This window comes from Thamnophis sirtalis, unplaced genomic scaffold (assembly GCF_051295495.1).
Source record: "Thamnophis sirtalis isolate CommonGarterSnake01/CBP01778 unplaced genomic scaffold, rThaSir2_p1.2 scaffold_1, whole genome shotgun sequence".
Taxonomy (NCBI): Eukaryota; Metazoa; Chordata; class Lepidosauria; order Squamata; family Natricidae; genus Thamnophis; species Thamnophis sirtalis.
Window position 1 is genome coordinate 40,592,805 of NW_028261381.1, and position 17,851 is coordinate 40,610,655.

General features: G+C 39.8%; 1 protein-coding gene across 1 annotated transcript in view; it reads left to right on the forward strand.

Annotated features, from left to right (window-relative positions):
• The window catches only part of LRP1B (LDL receptor related protein 1B), a 939,689-nt gene that overhangs the window by 246,626 nt on the left and 675,212 nt on the right, over positions 1–17,851 (forward strand). The window contains exon 2 of the mRNA XM_087710921.1: positions 15,310–15,423. Coding sequence (XP_087567047.1) covers positions 15,310–15,423 — 114 coding nt within the window. The remainder of the gene's footprint in view (positions 1–15,309; positions 15,424–17,851) is intronic.

A 17,851-nucleotide genomic window follows, 5' to 3' on the forward strand; every position in this document is an offset into this window, starting at 1 on the left:
TGTTTTTTTCCTGAGACAGAAGCATTCATCATATCCACCCTTTTAATAGAAACCTTTCTCCTTTCTCCACCCACTCCTCTGTTTTTAACTGCTAAGCAGCTGTAGAAATGATAAACGATGAAGTAAGAGGAAGAAGAACATTGGGTAGATTACAGAGTGTACTTTTTTTTGAGCCTTTTCAAAAAAAGAAAGAAAAGCTGCCATTAGACAGAGACACCACTTTAGCCAAATTGTGGGAAGTCATTTGCTCATTGTTTTAGAAGGTAAACACAATAACAATCCTCTGACCCATTTGTAAAATTTTAGGAAAGAAACATGGCAGAATGGATTGAAGTTATTGTCTAGAATGCTTCATACAATTTTGATGCCACATAATTGTCACTAAATTGGATTTTTTAACCTATTAGTAACATCTCTTCCCACTAAAATTTACCCTTCATTGATGATGGAAAATTAAACACTAATATGCAATGCAGTGAACATGACAGGTTGATTTTCAGTTTTTTTTTTTTTTAAGAGAATGAGAGGAAGATCAAATATATTAATTTTGAGTCAGCCACTTACTAATCTTTAAAAGATGGAATGACAGAGGGATTTCTATTTAGTTCTCCTTCCCAACAGCTACAAAAGTTGCTTTTTAATGGCATTCATTGGTGCTTAACCATATAGCTCCTGAGAATGATAGTAGCAAATGACTTTCCCACTGAGGCTATTCTGCATCAAATGAGGAATATTTCTGGATTGCTTATTAGATCACAACTACCATTCCAGGTGAATAGAAATAAAAACAAAAATTAGAGTACCACTTGCTGAAATTCAGGTAGAAGACCTGAAAGATCAGGTTGGTGGCAAACCATCATGGAGGAGATCTATCTATGCCCAGGATGGTGAACCTATGGCATGTGTGCCACAGGTGGCACGCGGAGCCATTTGTCAGGGCACGTGAGGCGTTGCCCTGTCAGCTGGCCAGTATGCATGCGCATGCTGGCCAGCTGGGTTCAGCCTTTTTTAAAACCATTTTTTGCCCTCCCCAGGTTCCAGAGGCTTTATAGGAACCTGGGGAGGACAAAAAGAGCCTCCCCTTCCCCCCCGGAGGCCCTCTGGAGGCTTCAGGAGCTTCCCTGAAGCCTCCAGAGCACAAAAATCCAGCCCTATGGGCAAACCAGAAGTTCAGGAACGGACTTCCGGTTTGCTCCTATGGTTGGTTTAAGCCCTCTGGATGCTTCAAGGACCTTCAGGAGACAATTTATGGCCTCTGGAGGTCCCATTGAGGGCAGGGGAGGCCGTTTTTGCCCTTCCTAGGCTCCTAGAAAGCCTCTGGAGATTGGGGAAGGTGAAAAATGGGTCAACCATGCCATCTTGCACCAAAAGTGGGGGAAGGGTGAGGGGTCATGTGCGTATGCATGGTGTTCAGGGCATGCATGTGCATGACCCCCTCACGCTCCCCCCTGCTTTTGGCAAGCAATGGTAAAAAGGTTAGCCATCGCTGGGCTAGGACTTGTTTTTGGGAAAGGTCATATTTTTGGGGAAACACAGCAATATAATAATACCAAAACATGTTACATTACATCTCTGCCATGCACAGATTCATTTTTAAATTCTTATTAACTTAGGTAGAACTACTAACACTAGTTAGCATTTTTGTGATTTAAGTGTATCAACATATAAATAGTGCATCCTTCCCCTAAAGATTTTAAAACAGTATTACATTGTTTTATTACCGAATTTCTTGCTGAACCAAAGAACCAAACATGGCTTAGCATGTTGCATAGCTTCCAACCAGGGTGGCTATGTGTATTGCTCAGGGTCTACAGCAAATGACAAAATGAATGTTATCTGTCAGCAAAGGCGATGGCTGATATTGCCTGGTGGGGAAACTTGGTTAGGCAGCATGGGAAACAAAATAGACAGTATGAACCTTCCTGACAACCTGTTTCAAATTGTTAAAAGCAATCTTGCAGCAATTATAGATGGATTCTCGGGAGCTTCTATTGCCAGAGGAAAGTAGGAAGACATATTTTCTCTGTGACATGTAGTTGCCATTGCATGCCATTACTAGTTATGATGCTTTCATTAAAAAATACAAATGACAGATGCTTGACAGCGGAATCTTGGCATGCAGTCCACTTCACATTGTAGTCATCTCTTAATGGCAATAAACAGCAGTATTTACATCAGAGATTGCACTATATTGATGAGGTTTGGAGGGGGGGGATGTATCTCTGAGGCCAGAACAGCTCATTTATAAATAACCAGGGTGGAGGAAGAAAGATACAAAAATAACAAGAGTACATTTGCATAATGCATTCCCATTCCCAAGAGAAGCTGCCCAGGGCTTCATTTGTTTGTAACAAAAACAGTAAATTGCTTATTGGGCGAGCTTAGTGGAAAATGGCTATGGTTCATCTGATCCCAGATATATCCCTGTGGGGCCCAGCTGTAAGCTTTACAGATTTGATATAAGGGATCATTGCTGCCTACAAAGGAATGAAGGAATGGAATACTGATGATGTGTGATGTTCCACATCTGAGACATCCTGCTCCATTTTATAGGATGATCTAGACAAGGGGTTGCCAATTTTGGAAACTTTAAAGCCCATGGACTTCATGCTGTCTGGAGAATTCTGGGAGTTAAAGTCCACAGGTCTTAAAGTTGCCATGATTGGGAGCCCCTGGTGTAGAAAGCAAGACCTACTAGCTAGGTAGACAGTACCACAACTCATCTCGGAAAGGCTAAGCAGGGCTAGACTTAGTTAGCACTTGAATGGGAAATCACCTGAAAATCCCAGAGCTGTTGGCTATTTTAAGAAGTTTTTTTGGGGGGGGCGGGGAGAAAATGGAAGAAGGTAATTATTTCCACTTAAATAGAAGGAAAACAACACATGTCAATAAGATTTGTTTTAAGCAAAACCTTACTTTTTTTTTTTTAAGTTTGATTGCCATCTTAAGAGAAACAACTCTCATAAATATGAAGACTAAGATAAGAAAGAATCAAAGATTCCCAAAGTAGGAGAGGCAGTGGATTGGTTCAAATATAAATAAAATAAAATTTCATTTAGAGCCAAGAGCCAAGGTGGCGCAGTGGTTAAATGCAACACTGCAGGCTACTTCAGCTGACTGCAGTTCAGCAGTTCGGCTGTTCAAATCTCACAAGGCTCAAGGTTGACTCAGCCTTCCATCCTTCCGAGGTGGGTAAAATGAGGACCCGGATTGTTGTTGGGGGCAATATACTGACTCTGTAAACCGCTTAGAGAGGGCTGAAAGCCCTATGAAGCGGTATATAAGTCTAACTATTGCTATTGCTATTGCTATTTATATTTGAAGTAAATGAATGGACTAGAATAGATATTTGGGGGACTGACCCTGAGAGAAAATGGCATGATTGGTCAAACACAAAAAATGTATACCAGTTATATAATTGGTGTGTTGCATGCTCATAAAAAAACTATTGTTTCTGTACCCTGTCCAAAATGAAGAACAGAAATTGAGATGATAAGATAATTGCAGTATGTAATCAACATATGCCAAGTACTTGCTGCAGGTGGTGAGGTCAATAAATATTTAAAATATTTACAGAAAATTTTGCAAAATGTATATAAAGTAATGTACAATAACCTTTTTCTATTATTTCTGTCACATTATTAAGCCATAACAGAGTTGTTGATCTGAATCGCACAACTGTGTCACCGAGATCAACAGCTCTTTTACAGCTTGACAATGAGCCAGAGTTAATTACTTAACAACACATTGGAGGAAATGGAACAACAATAGATACATTTCTACAACTGAAGTCAACAACCAGCCAAAGTCTAAATTGGTTGTACAATGAACATTGCAACACATGACACTCTATTAGGAGGAACAGCAAATCTACAATGATTAGAAGCACCGGAGATTACATCGCACAAAAGTCCAATTTTGCAGATAGCAGTGATTACTGCAGTTCCTAAATCCCCAAATCCAAGACAGAATATTTATTTCACGGCAACCCAGGGAACAGAACGAATGCTCAGGCCTCGTGCTGAGAAAGAAACTTAAAATCTTTGCTTAGCTGTTCTCTGCTTGCCTGGTGATCTCATTTCCAAACTGGAAACGATGTTGACCTACTTGACCAACTTTTCTGGATTGTTTTTTTTTAAAAGTAACATGTGAAAAAGAGATGGCGTAAAAATGATTATACTTTAAAATGATATATAAATGATTTCTAATAAGGAGGGTCACACGAAGCAATTGAAAATGATGTTCTGCAAAGTGTATTCACAGGAACAAAACACTTCTCTCCCAAGTATTAAAATCAACCACATCCTTTGAAATGCTTATATGGCTGCTTTGAAAGCTGGCTCAAACTGTCACACTCTGCATCCTCATACACAGTACTCTGCTTGTTAGCAGTCCCAGCAGGACTGTTTTTCTATCCATGCATGTGTCTGCAAAGGATGCAGCTGCTTTGACACTCTGAGGAGAGAGGTGTTTCACTTGCCTTCTGCAATGCCACAGTCAACTCTCATAACGACTCTAGCCGAAGCCATATTTTTCTCGCTTTGTTTCTTAGTTGCCAGACTTGTGGGGGGGGGGGGAGAGGGACTTATGGAATGTATAAAGTTTTCCTCCAATGTGCCAGACATAACAATTTTAAGGCTCCTGAGTACCAAGGCCAAATCAGCATGCCCTAGCAATTGCAGGAGGGAGTGCTGAGAAGTTCATCATCTGATTGGTTGGCTAATGTGACCTATGACAAAGGGGGGTGGACAGTATCTATTCTTTAATTATACCAAAAATGCAGGAATTATTCAGTGTTGGTTTCACCTTTGACCAGGAATCAGCAACCTTAAATACTCAAAGACCCACAAAGGTCCTAACTGGAAGCCCCCCATTCAATTCTGGAGCCAACCGGAAGTCCAATTCCCCCATCATAGAGGGGAATGCCGTGCTAGGATTACACAGTCCTAGCACGGCATCCTTTTTTCGCTGCTGACCAGAAGTTGGTTCCCCACCATAGAGTCTCCTCCTACTGCGGCAATCTTTTTCCTCTACCTGTTCTAACCAAAAGCTCTATCAATTGTGGATCCAATCAGCAACAGGGAGCCACAGCAGAGGGATGAAAAAGCCACATGCAGCTCTATGGCCATGGGTTGCTGACCCCTGCCTTTGACCATGCCAATATAATGTACCCAATAAACCAGATTTTTGAGGAAGCCAAGGCCTCAGAGTCTTGAATTGGCTAGGAGCATTATTCAGAACCATGACAGCCTCACTTTCAAGGCACTGGAGAGCCTTCACACTAATAGCTCATAGAAATATCCTAGTCCTTGTTTAGAAACTGCCTTGTTTAGCGACCAATTACAACAGTGATGAATAAATAAGTTTATGACCAATCCTCTCTTCTACCATCTTCACATGAAAGCCGAAGTGAAATCGTAAGCATACTTGTGGTCTCACTTAGCAACTGCTTTGCATAATGACCAATATAAAAAGTGATATTAAATCTGAGCAACTGGTACACATATATACAGGTGGTCCTCGAATTACAATCATTTGTTTAGTGACCGTCTTTTTTCAGCAGCACTGAAAAAAGTGACTTATGACCATTTTTCATTCATATGATCGAAACAGCATCCTCACAGTCCCATGATCAAAATTCAGACAACTGGCTCACGTTAATGATTGTTGCAGTGTCCCGAGGTTATGGGGAGGTGGGGAACCAACTTCTGGTCAGCAGAGAAAAAAGGATGCGATGGACGTGATATGCCAGGGCCTCGAGGCTGTTAGGGACTGGATGGGGGTTAACAAGCTTGTACTCAATCCAGATAAGACCGAGTGGCTGCTGTGCTTCCCTCCTACTAATTGGCCAAGTGTTCCACCTCTCAGGCTGGGGGGTCAAACAGTATGCCCCTCAGATAGGGTCCGCAACTTGGGAGTCCTCCTGGACCCACAGCTGACTTTTGAACACCATTTGTCAGCTGTGACCAGGGGGGCATTTGCCCAGGTTCGCCTGGTGCACCAGTTGCGCCCCTACCTGAACCGGGAGGCTCTCACAACAGTCACTCGTGCCCTTGTGACCTCTAGGCTGGAGTACTGCAACGTGCTCTACATGGGGCTGCCCTTGAAGAGTATTCGGCGACTTCAGCTTGTCCAGAATGCGGCCGCACGAGCGATCGTGGGTGCGCCTCGGTTCACCCACGTAACACCTATCCTCCACGAGCTGCACTGGCTGCCTGTTGATCTCCGGGTACGCTTCAAGGTGCTAGTTGTCACCTACAAAGCCCTTCATGGTATTGGATCTGGGTACTTGAGAGACCGCCTACTGCCAATTACCTCCACTAGACCAATTAGATCCCACAGACTAGGCCTCCTCCGAATTCCATCAGCCGGCCAGTGTCGACTGGCGACTACCCGGAGGAGGGCCTTCTCTGTGGCTGCTCCGACCCTCTGGAACGAACTCCCCGTGGAGATTCGTACCCTCACCACCCTCCAGGCCTTCCGCCCAGCCCTTAAAACCTGGCTGTTCCAACAGGCCTGGGGCTAAAGACTCGCTGCCCCACTTCGAATGGTATGACTGTTGTGCTTTTTTTTTTTTTAAAACTATGTATGGTTTTATGTTTTCTGTAACTTTGTCTGTTTTTCCCTCCCTTTGAGTTGTGAGCCGCCCTGAGTCCCCTTAGGGAAAAGGGCGGCATACAAATAAATTAAAATGAAATGAATGAAAATTATGGGAATCACATTTTGCAATCTTCTGACAGGCAAAGTCAATGGGGAAGCCAGGTTCAGTTAACCACCTAAGGTAACCAATGCAGTGTCTCACTTAACAATTGTCGCAAGGAAGGTCATAAAATGGGGCAAAACTCACTTAACAACTGGGCTCAATGTGGTCGTAAGTCAAGGACTACCTGTTTATGCATCCAACAACTCTTTACTTTTACTGTCTCAAATAAGAAAATTCATGTGAACTCTTGAACTCTTCTTGGACCTTTTCAGAAACACCCTACACACTCTATTGGAAAAATCTGAACCATCACGGAGATATATTTGGAATGCATTTAGATGTATAAAACCATTATGTCCTTGCTAAGATCTACACTTCTGAAAAATTGTTGGATATATAAAGTTGCTCTCCCCCCGCTCCTCTTCAGATCATTGCAAATCTACATTGCTTAGGGTTTTATTTTTTCCCTTTCACCGCATATGCCTGGGTAATACTCTGTGAAATAGACTGTGTCTAGAATCCTTTTCAACAAATCACATTAGGCACTTCCTTCAAACAGCAGCACTTTCTTTGGATTGGGATGTAGATTTGGATTGTTTAAAAACACAAACTGTATGCTATATTTGGAGGAATTTTGAGATGCTGGTATATCACAAATAGCAGAAAAATTAGCGTATTATAGTCTAGAGTACCTGATTCATGGTCAAACCTCTCTCCCCAAAAGTATATTTGATACTGTAAAAGGAAGAATGCATTACTCTTTCTCTTTTCAAATCTGTTCTTGCTAATTGTTATTTATTTTTTAACAGAAATTCTTTTGAGGGCTGGGGAAAAAAGCATTTTTAAGAAACATATATTCTCTAAGAAGTTATAATGGTATGAACCAATCTTGGTTATGAAAAAAAAACTGACAAGGTCATTGCAGATAATCCAACAGGATATAGAAGATAAATAATTTTATGGATGAAAATGTATCTAAAAGTAAAATGCACAGTTTCCATGAAGTTTATGGTACAGTTTGCTTGACATATATATAGCCATTAATGAGGTGAAATGTGTCCAGTTAGATTTACTGTTAGTGATAGTCAAGTGATAGCACAGATAAGGCCTGTTCAACTTTTCCTTTTTACTTTTTAATTATACTTCTCAGCCTTAGATATGGGAAAAGATCTGGGGAACAATGAAAAAACGTAACCAGGGAAAAGAGCAGAAAGAAAAGGTTCAAGAACCATCAATCTAATTGTCCAGCTGAAATCAAACTCCTTCCCATCCTACAGCCCCAAACCATATTTTAGTGAGACTTTTAAAAGGTTCCTGCAAAACTGACAAAATGCTTTAACAGATTTGACCGCAAATGAAAACCGATAGAAAAACATCTACCATCACTCGACAACTGGAAGTTCTCTTTCGGTATTCTAATTCCATTACAAAACATATTAGAAAAGGCTAGTCATAAAATCTTTGTGCACAATGGATTTGTCTTCACGGTTACACCACAAAGAATAACAGTTAGACATGATCACAACTAGCAGGCACTTTTTCTTAGAGTCTGTCCTGCTTGTTTGCAGGGTTGATTTCTTTGCACTGTATTGACTGCTGTTGATGTGGCCAATCTATCAATGCATAATATGATGAAGGGGTTGGGGAAAAAGCTTGTGAAAAACTCACCCTGGGTTGAGAAGCAGGGGCTGGCCCAAGGCCTGGCTTATGTGCTTAAAGAGGATTAGAACTTTGTTCTTTCTGCTGCTAAACCCAGCATCTTAACCATTACATCATATGGGTTCTCACCATTGTAAGTAGTAATTTCAAAATATATTGTACCATGGCTTCTAATCTTTGTTTAATACATCTGCTAGTTTGTTTTTTTTAAGCAGAATCTGAAGCCTTTAGGATAAACACTATATTGATTTTCTTCCAATTTTTTTTAAGTAGCCAGTAAAGAAAATGTGGACTTAGGCTCAAAAATAATTAAGAAGCCTCCACAGTTTATTGATGAATCTCTACTAAGTATGTCTCCCATCTGCCTCACTCCTAAAATTACTTCGGTATTGGTTAGTATTTCTTGTTGATTAACAAGGAAAAGAAGGCATGCAGAATCCTTTATGTTTTCTGAACTTGGTTGTTTACTTGTATATGTTTCATTGCCCAACTAGGTGACATCATCAATGCTAGCTCATTGATGTTTGCTGATGATGTTACCTAGTTGGGTAATGAAATGTCAGCAAGCAAACAATCAAGCTCATAGACCACCAAGGACCCCACAGTTCAGCCCTAAGCTACAGAGAGTCTCTCCTATTGGAAGAAAGTTTGTTTGTTAGAGGAAAGTTTGTTGAACGTAGCTTGAAATGTTTCCTTGTGGTTAAATATCTGCTGGGTTTTTTTTTGTTTTTTTAGGGCTTGAGTTTTTAAACGTGTGATATGAACAGCTACCATTTCACAAGACATCATTTGATGATTATCTTTGGGGTGCTTATAAGTAAAGATGTCTTCCCTGCTCTTCATGGACAATTAGAGGCTTCAGAGATAACCATTCAGTCTTGTAATTCAGAAATATAGAAGGATAATCTATAGGAGCACATTATAAAATGTTACATGAAAATAAAGATGTTCATGTGGCCCTTATAATAAACATTCATAAACTGATGAAGAAATAGGACTGAAATGTTTTAGAAACTAGATTTATTTGTTCTAGTGTGCTTAAAGTTAAAGTAAGTCATAATCATACCAATGATAAGGTAAAGGTAAAGGTTCCCCTTACACATATGAACTAGTCATTCCCGACTCTAGGGCTTGGTGTTCATCCCCATTTCAAAGCCGAAGAGTCAGTGCTGTCCGAAGATGTCTCCGTGGTCATGTGGCCAGCATGGTTAAATGCCAAAGGTACATGGAATGCTATTACCTTCCCACTAAAGGTGGCTCTTATTTTTCTACATGCATTTTTACATGCTTTTGAACTGCTAGATTGGCAGAGCTGGGACAAGTAATGGGAGCTCACTCCATTACTACTGAACTGCTGAACTGCTGATTGACAAGCTCTCAGTCATAGTCACTGAGACACCACGTCCCTCCCATACTGATGATAGTACAGGTCTAATTCTTCTAATAACTCTCCCTTCCCCAGTGGCTCCCCAGAGTAGTATGGAATGTGAGGGCCAGGCAACCTTTCTTGCTAACTCTCAGTGGGATGATCATCCTTTTTAAGATTTCCAAAGAGAGATTAATAAATACATTTCACCCTATGATGAAGAGATAAAGGGTCACACTATGTGTGTTTTGTTTACTTTACAAACAACTAGAATATGGGAAGTTTGATTTTGGGGGGATGTCTCTGGGCTCTTTGAGCATTAATGAAGGCGATAATCAAATTATTCAGATCAGGGATGTCCAACCTTGACAACTTTAAGATTTGTGGAGTTCAACTTCCAGAATTCTCCAGCCATGGATGACTGGGGAATTCTGAGAATTGAAGTCCACAAGGTTGCCAAGATTGGACACCCTTGATCTAGAGAATCTGATGGAATAATGACGGAAGCATTTGAAAAGGAGAGGATACAATTTAAAAATTAGCTGGACCCTTTGGTCCTTGGCATGGAAAATGGAGTGTGCAGTAAAACAGAGAATGGACAGTTTTAAAAGTCTAGAATAACATCTCCAGCTTATTCCAACTATTGCAACAGTTAAAATAAAATTGCAAGTTAGCATAAGCATATGCGAATTCTGAAAAAAGGTATTTAGTTAAAATTTCTCTTTTTTGTCCATTAAAAAGACCTATTGACCTTCTTTTCTTAATTTACATTCATCCAACTGACAAACTCAGGGCATAGCTTTGACCTCAAACAGACCAAAGACAAACAACCATTAAGCTTTAGGTTCATTTGGGGTTTAACTGGATGTCTTCAAAGGATAATTTTCACATTTGTAAGCAGACAATGGCTGCCACCTGTCTTCTAACAGTGCCCTTATTTTTCTCTTAACAGACATTCTCTGAATAGAGAAAAGTACATTTGGAAAATAAAAAATGGGTAACATTTGCAAGCCCTTCTTGATTTAGGGAATCCTAATTATTTGCATAGGTTAACACTAATTTAGGCAGAATAGACTAAGGAAAAAGAAGAAATATATGGATGAAGGGATGCAAGTAATTCAGAGATTGCAAAAATACAATTATATTAATGCCTGATTTCACCTATTGCCACTTGACCATAACATAGAGTTACAGTTGTAGGTCTGGTTGATCAGCAATTACACAATCTTGATCCAATTACTCCATTCTGCTCCATGATGCATTGCTAGAATATAAGCATGGGCATCTACACATAGGGGATAATGATGATGTGGCATAAATGATGTAAGTAATACACTTGTGTCAGATTTCATGATACAACTTTGCAGAATGAAATGTTGCACATCATCTTTTATATATAATCCCAGCTTCTGAGGGATGTACTGTCTGAATACGGAACTGTGGGGACCTTGGTGGTCTCTGAGCTTGGTTGTTTTCTTGCTGAAGGCACTGAAGATGTTACCTAGTTTGGATAATGAAATATCTGCAGAAATCAGCCAGATTCAGAGAGCATTGAGCACCCCACAGTTTGAACTACAAATATAATCTTCTATTGGATACAAACCTGTTAATGTAGCTATGTCCTACCTATTAAATAGGTCTAGAACCACTACAAGAAAATCCAAGAAGGTAGGATACCAAATAGTTCATCGTCATTTAACAACACTATAATCCCTTGCGAGATGGAGTCTGGGCAACTGAATGAAGCTAGCAGAGTGTTTTAATGGCAGGATGCCGCTCCTGTCACCAATGCAGAGTTTGGTTCAGCAGATATAGTCTCAGTGTGCCAAGAGAGAAAAATATCTGCCTCTACCTAGGATTGAACTCACAACCTCCTGATTGTGAGATGAGAGTTCCACCTCTAGGCCATCGCACCACTCCCAGGATAAGAAGTAGTTATTGAAGATAATTAGAATAAGTTCAGCAACTGCTGTGATTCAAGGGCTAACTCTATTTCTAAAAGCATAATGGACTATTTGGCTTCCTCTTTTGAGCAGGTTGCCCACTTTCATCTGTCCTTTGTTTTTATAAAGGTCGGATTTGTTTTTATCTTGTTTAATACTGATTTCTGAGAACTAACTCTTATACTAAGGATCATAAAGATTGCTGAAGGATGACCAGAGACTGGGAACCAAGAGATGTTGATGAAAAATAGCAGACGAAATCCCACAGTTTGGATGCATCAATTCCACTAAAATCAATAGAACTTAAGCAGCCTATCTGTATGCAGAGCTGAAGCCAGTAGATGCATTAGAGATATGAGGGAAACTAAATTTGGGCCCCTTGTGAAGAGATCCTAAGAGTGCATCAGTATGCAGTTGATATGAAAGATGACATTTTAGAATAGACAGTAAATTATAATCGACAAGGGATGCTAATTTTAAAATCCACTGTTATAAATATAGCAAACAAAAGCAAATTTGTGAACACCAATGTAGATCATGATTTTGCCTATTTCACATTAATTAGAATTAATTATTTTTCTATTCAACTAATAAGGCTACATGACTTCATAATTTTTCTTGAAATTATTTGTCTGTGCTTTTGAAATATAATTTTTAGAAATGTACTTGTTCCTTCTGGAAAGGGTGTGTCTGCATGAGGAGAGAATAATATTAGTGCTCATGATAATAGGACAAGCATTATTCATTAAGGTGCTGCCATAGTTATAATATTACATTTTACATTTTTTAAACAACAATCCAGATAGACATTGTCAAGTGGCATCACGTGACATAATGGGACTTCCCCCACCCCCTTTGTTTGTATTTGTATTTGCATTTGTATTTGTATTTGTATTTGGTTTATTTGTATGCCGCCCTTCTCCAGGAGGGACTCAGGGCGGCGAACAACTCAGGGGGGAAAGGGAACATAAACACAGTACACATAATTAAAATACATGAAAATCACACAGCCATACCAGTCGAGAGGGGAGGGGAACTCATTAACCCCAGGCCTGCCGGCACAGCCAGGTTTTGATGGCTTTCCGGAAGGCCTGGAGAGAGGTGAGGGTCCGGATCTCCGCAGGGAGTTCATTCCAAAGGGCCGGAGCTGCTACAGAGAAGGCCCTCCCCCGGGTAGTAGCCAGATGGCATTGGCTGATGGACGGAACTCGGAGGAGGCCGACCCTGTGAGATCTAACGGGTCTTTGGGAGGTAATTGGCAGCAGGCGGTCTCTCAAGTACCCAGGTCCAATACCATGAAGGGCTTTATAAGTTACGACTAGCACTTTGAAGCATATCCAGAGACCGATCAGTAGCCAGTGCAGTTCGCAGAGGATAAGTGTAACGTGGGTGTACCGAGGTGTACCCACAATCGCTCTCGCGGCTGCATTCTGGACGAGTTGAAGTCTCCGAATACTCTTCAAAGGCTGCCCCATGTTAAAACATGCGTGGGCATGGCCAGTGTGTCATGCATCCGGCCCGTGGGCTGGGAGTTTGACAGTCCTGGGCTAGATAGATAAAAGTTTTTTTAAAAAACTGGATAATTTTTTAGCATATATTCCAGAAATATTTATTACAATTATAGCAATTCTACAGTGTTGCTGCTGATGCCAATTAATTTCAATGTATTTCACGACTGTTTATTAAACTGTTTAACTTTCCCTGGTTATAATCCTAAACTCATTTCCCTGGGAGCAAGACCCACTGAACTCAAACTGATAACTCAGAAATCTACTGAGGGACATTTAGGAGGAAATTAAACTTATATCACATATAATTTGTCACATATATGAGCTCCAGAGCATATTCAATATCCCAAAGGAGCTTTTTTAAAACTGATAAATCTTTTTGGGGGGGCGGGAATTCTACCCTGTCACCACTAGAATTTGTGGCAAAAGAAATAATAACAACATTGAGTACAGCTTACATCCTACAAGGATATCTTTAAAACCAACAAACATTGACACCTGCCTATCCTAGGTCCTTGGGAAATACTTGATAGGTGGATAAAAGGTCAAATCTGAACATCTGTCTGACCGTGTGATGAATCACCTTGACAAAATTCCCATCAACCAAATGCAAAAGGCAGCTTTATTTGGAACAGGTTACCTCTTGCAATGAGATCTTTGACACCATCAGACTACCCCATGTGCCTATCCTGCTCCTGGGAAGGACCCAATAGGTAGACACACATGCCAAATCCAGTCTAAACATCTGGTTGACAATGGGATTTGCCATCATAATCAAAAGGATTTGTATAGTTCAAAAATGTGACTCCTGGTGGTGTATGACCAAAAAACCCCACAGAATATAATAAACTCATTAAAATAACCAGAACAAACACACACACAAGACACATACACCCAGTATGCCTTCCATATTTTAATTCTCTCAGGGTGAGGCCATCACCTTCTTGGCCACAACACTCATCCAGGTCCCCAAAGCCTTCCCAAATGCTAATGGGGTCAGGCTAGCCACATTGCAGGGGTGAGATTACTCCACAGGGCAGGCAACATAACAGAGAAGACATAATAAATCAAAGCCTTCCTAACTTTGTAAAGGGCATGCTGCTTTTGTTGTTTTTTACAAGTTTAGATTGCAAGGCCAGATGTTGGTCTTGATAGGTGTCTGGTTCAATCGCATCAGTTTACATTAATATTCCCGAGAGTCGTAGAATGTCTTCCCCCTAAAAGGCCTGAGGCTACAATTTAAATTGCCCTTTCTTAAATATGAATTGCTTCTATTTCAATTGATGCGCTGACGCCCATGCTTGCTTTTCAGTAGGCCAGAAGAGTAAGGATGTATGCAACTGATGCTCTTTCTTTTTAGGATGCCTGCTTGGGCCATATTTTAATTTTGGCCATATCAAACCTAGAATGTGGGCATCACATTCCTTTTTGTACTGCAAATACATGTCTATTCTTACAGTAAACGTAGATTCTATTGAGATGTCCTGCTCGGGGTGCTTTTGTGACAAAATAAGTGGCTTAGAAGAAAGGTGATGAAAACATTTGGCATGCCTTGCAACTATCTATTCCTATGTCTGCTTCTGAAATGGAGAAAGATTTGGAGAATCCATCCTCCAGATTATTAGCACCTCTAGTATTTTACTGACAATTATAGGGCTTTGTAGTTGGCAAACTACAGGGTGTTGCAGCAAAACCTACAGGGATATTTTCTTACTGATACAGAACCATTTGTGAATTATTTGGGGGCCTGAAGATCCCCTTGGAGGACCATAATCTCAGATGGTTTGGAAACCTTTGCTAAGACTTCAATAAAATAGGCAAAATTAGCAGGAGAGGGCAAGCACTGTGGGATACAATTGGGTATTTTCTCCTCTGTAGCACACCTTTGATTTGTGCATTAGTGAGCATGCTATCCAGTGAAATAGGACAATTTGAGCCAATATACAGGATGCTTCTGAGGGTGTGTCGTACACCTGTGTCAAATCAGAAATGCAGATGTTTCCATGCTGTTGTTTTGGATTTCATGGAAGGAAAAGACTATATTGCATGTTTCTTGCTTCATTGATTGCCTTGCTTATTTTTATTTATCCATTAACCGTGTCCATTTTTGAATTCTGCTTGTGTTTACAGACCACATATGTGAGGTGGGAGAATTTCTTTGTCATGATCGTGTGACCTGCGTGTCTCAGAATTGGCTTTGTGATGGAGATCCAGATTGCCCTGATGAATCAGATGAGGCTTCATGTAAGTAAAGAGTTATCCTGGTTTCCTTTGAACTGTTCCAGCTGCAAAAGTTGGGCTTACTTTTCTTTTAATGCCCTAAGGAGATTCTTAATGATCTTATTGATTAAAACTCTTGGAAAAAAAACACTTTCAGAATGAAGAGATGTTTTTAAAGGTGTCTGTCTGTCTGTCTGTCTGTCTGTCTGTCTGTCTGTCTGTCTATCTATCTATCTATCTATCTATCTATCTATCTATCTATCTATCTATCTATCTATCTATCATCTATCTATCACATTAGAATGAACAATATCAACCCAGCATGCGTACCAAATTTCTTTTCTGACCTAGAAGAGGCAGCAAAGCAAAAGCAAAGGAAGAAACAAAATAATAATAGCATACCAGATGTCATTTGCAATAAAAGTAAGGAGAACACAGAGACCTTGAACAAAAACAGAACAGGAGAAAATGAGAGGCATAGAAAGTAACAGGTGAAAGAAGTGTTTGAAAAATGTTAGGAAAAAGCTTTAATAAAACATACTTAATCATTATTATAATAATAATGAAAAAAACACCTTGTTTTTTCTGTGACTGAGAGCTATTATAGAAGAGAATAGAACAGAACCCTACAGGCTTCTTCCCAACACTGTGGTCTACTGATTAGATTATAATAAATCTTCATATTTCCTAGTATCCTCAGCAAAGTACAAAATGAAGAGTTCTATTTCATGTCCCCAGGACAATCATTTTGTGTAATAGGAGCTAGTAATGAAACTGAGAAAGTTTGCAGGTGAAATGCAAGGTAAGAGAAGAAAGACAGTGCTGAAGACTGGAAAACACGGAGCACCTTTCTTATGTCACATGAAGGAGAGATTAAAAATAAACACAGACAATGAAGTAAGAATGAATGATGCTGTTTAAGTGACAGTATTTTATAGTGTGATTCCCTCTCCACAAACCCATTTTGCTATTGACTGTTTAAAACCTTCATTTATTTGTATACAAGGTATGTCATGTACCGAGGGACAGCAATTAAAAGAATAATGAATGCCAATTAATTTGCAATTATAGAATAATGGTAATTGCATTTTGTTTTGTAGCAGCTTTAATGTATTTGTTTAATAGGAACTAGATCTTGTCATCTCGAGGTATCTTGTCATACTTCCAATCTAGCTTGGACTATTTTGGTTAATAGTACATACTTGAAATTATTTGGCACCATAATTCAGGACAGAAAACTGAGAATAAATGTTTTGGTAAATTTTGTAAGCCCCAGGAGTTTGAAAGGGAAATCAAATGCCTGCCTCAATTTGTCTCTTGCCATTGCCAAAGCCACCTCAGGGTTGAAGTACTTCCCCTTTCCCTTACTATTTGTCACAGAAATGGAACCTGTTGTAGCAACACTTTAAGTTGTAAAAAAAAAGCAGCTATTTTCCTGTTTCTCTGCATTCTTCAACATTATCCTACATGTTGATATCAGTAAATGCAGTGGCATATAAGAGGCCATTTCATTCAAGGGCTTGAACAATACTAACGTAATTGCAAAAAATAGGAGCTTTTACAAAACTTTCCTAGTCATAGGAGAATTCAGCATTGTCTTTCATTTTACTTCACTTATCCCAGTCATAGCATGAAGGGTAAAATACTTTTAGAGAAGTTCATGAAATTTACAAATAAGTAAATCACTTGCTTTGTCAATTCTGAATATCATAATGCAGTTTTCATGGGACATCTATTTCAGGTTACATCTAAAGAGCAAATTTAAAAATCCCCTACATCCATATTCTTCCCTGCACACAGATGTGCAGAGTATTAGTATTTTGAGCCTTTATTTCACTTGAATATGTTTTCTGTAATTATAGGTACAAAAGACAACCAACCACTCTAGAGCAAGACTTTCACTGCCACAGATGACAGGCGAAGCACTGTTCTCTTGGTAGAACCGATCTTATTAACCAAAAGGAAGAAGGCTAGAAAAGAACAAGGAAGTTAACAGTCATGAGTAGAGGAAGGCAACCTGAGCTCAGGAATCCACATGACTTTTAATTTCATGTGGCCTTCAGCTTATAAACTTGAAAAAGCCGAGGGATCAATTTTGATCTCCAGAAATCAATATCTATACTTGTAAAATAAAGAAGGGATTTCAGAAAGAAAGGAGAAGCATGTTTCTCAGCTCCATTGGGCTCTGCCACTCCTTCTCTTAGAGTTTTCTATCATGTGATCCTTGAGGTAAATGTACTACTTGATGTAGATATTTAAAAAGGCTTTTGTCCATGGCAACTGGACCAAAGTTTATTAGATTGAGACATTTTGTTACTCATCTTGGTCAACTATGGTCCAGTTGCCATGATTATTTAACCTTTTTAGATACTTTTGGGCCTGGATGATTGAGTCTTTATTTACATATTGTGTTTCCTTTTAGGGAGAATCCCCTACAGTCAGTATGGCAAGA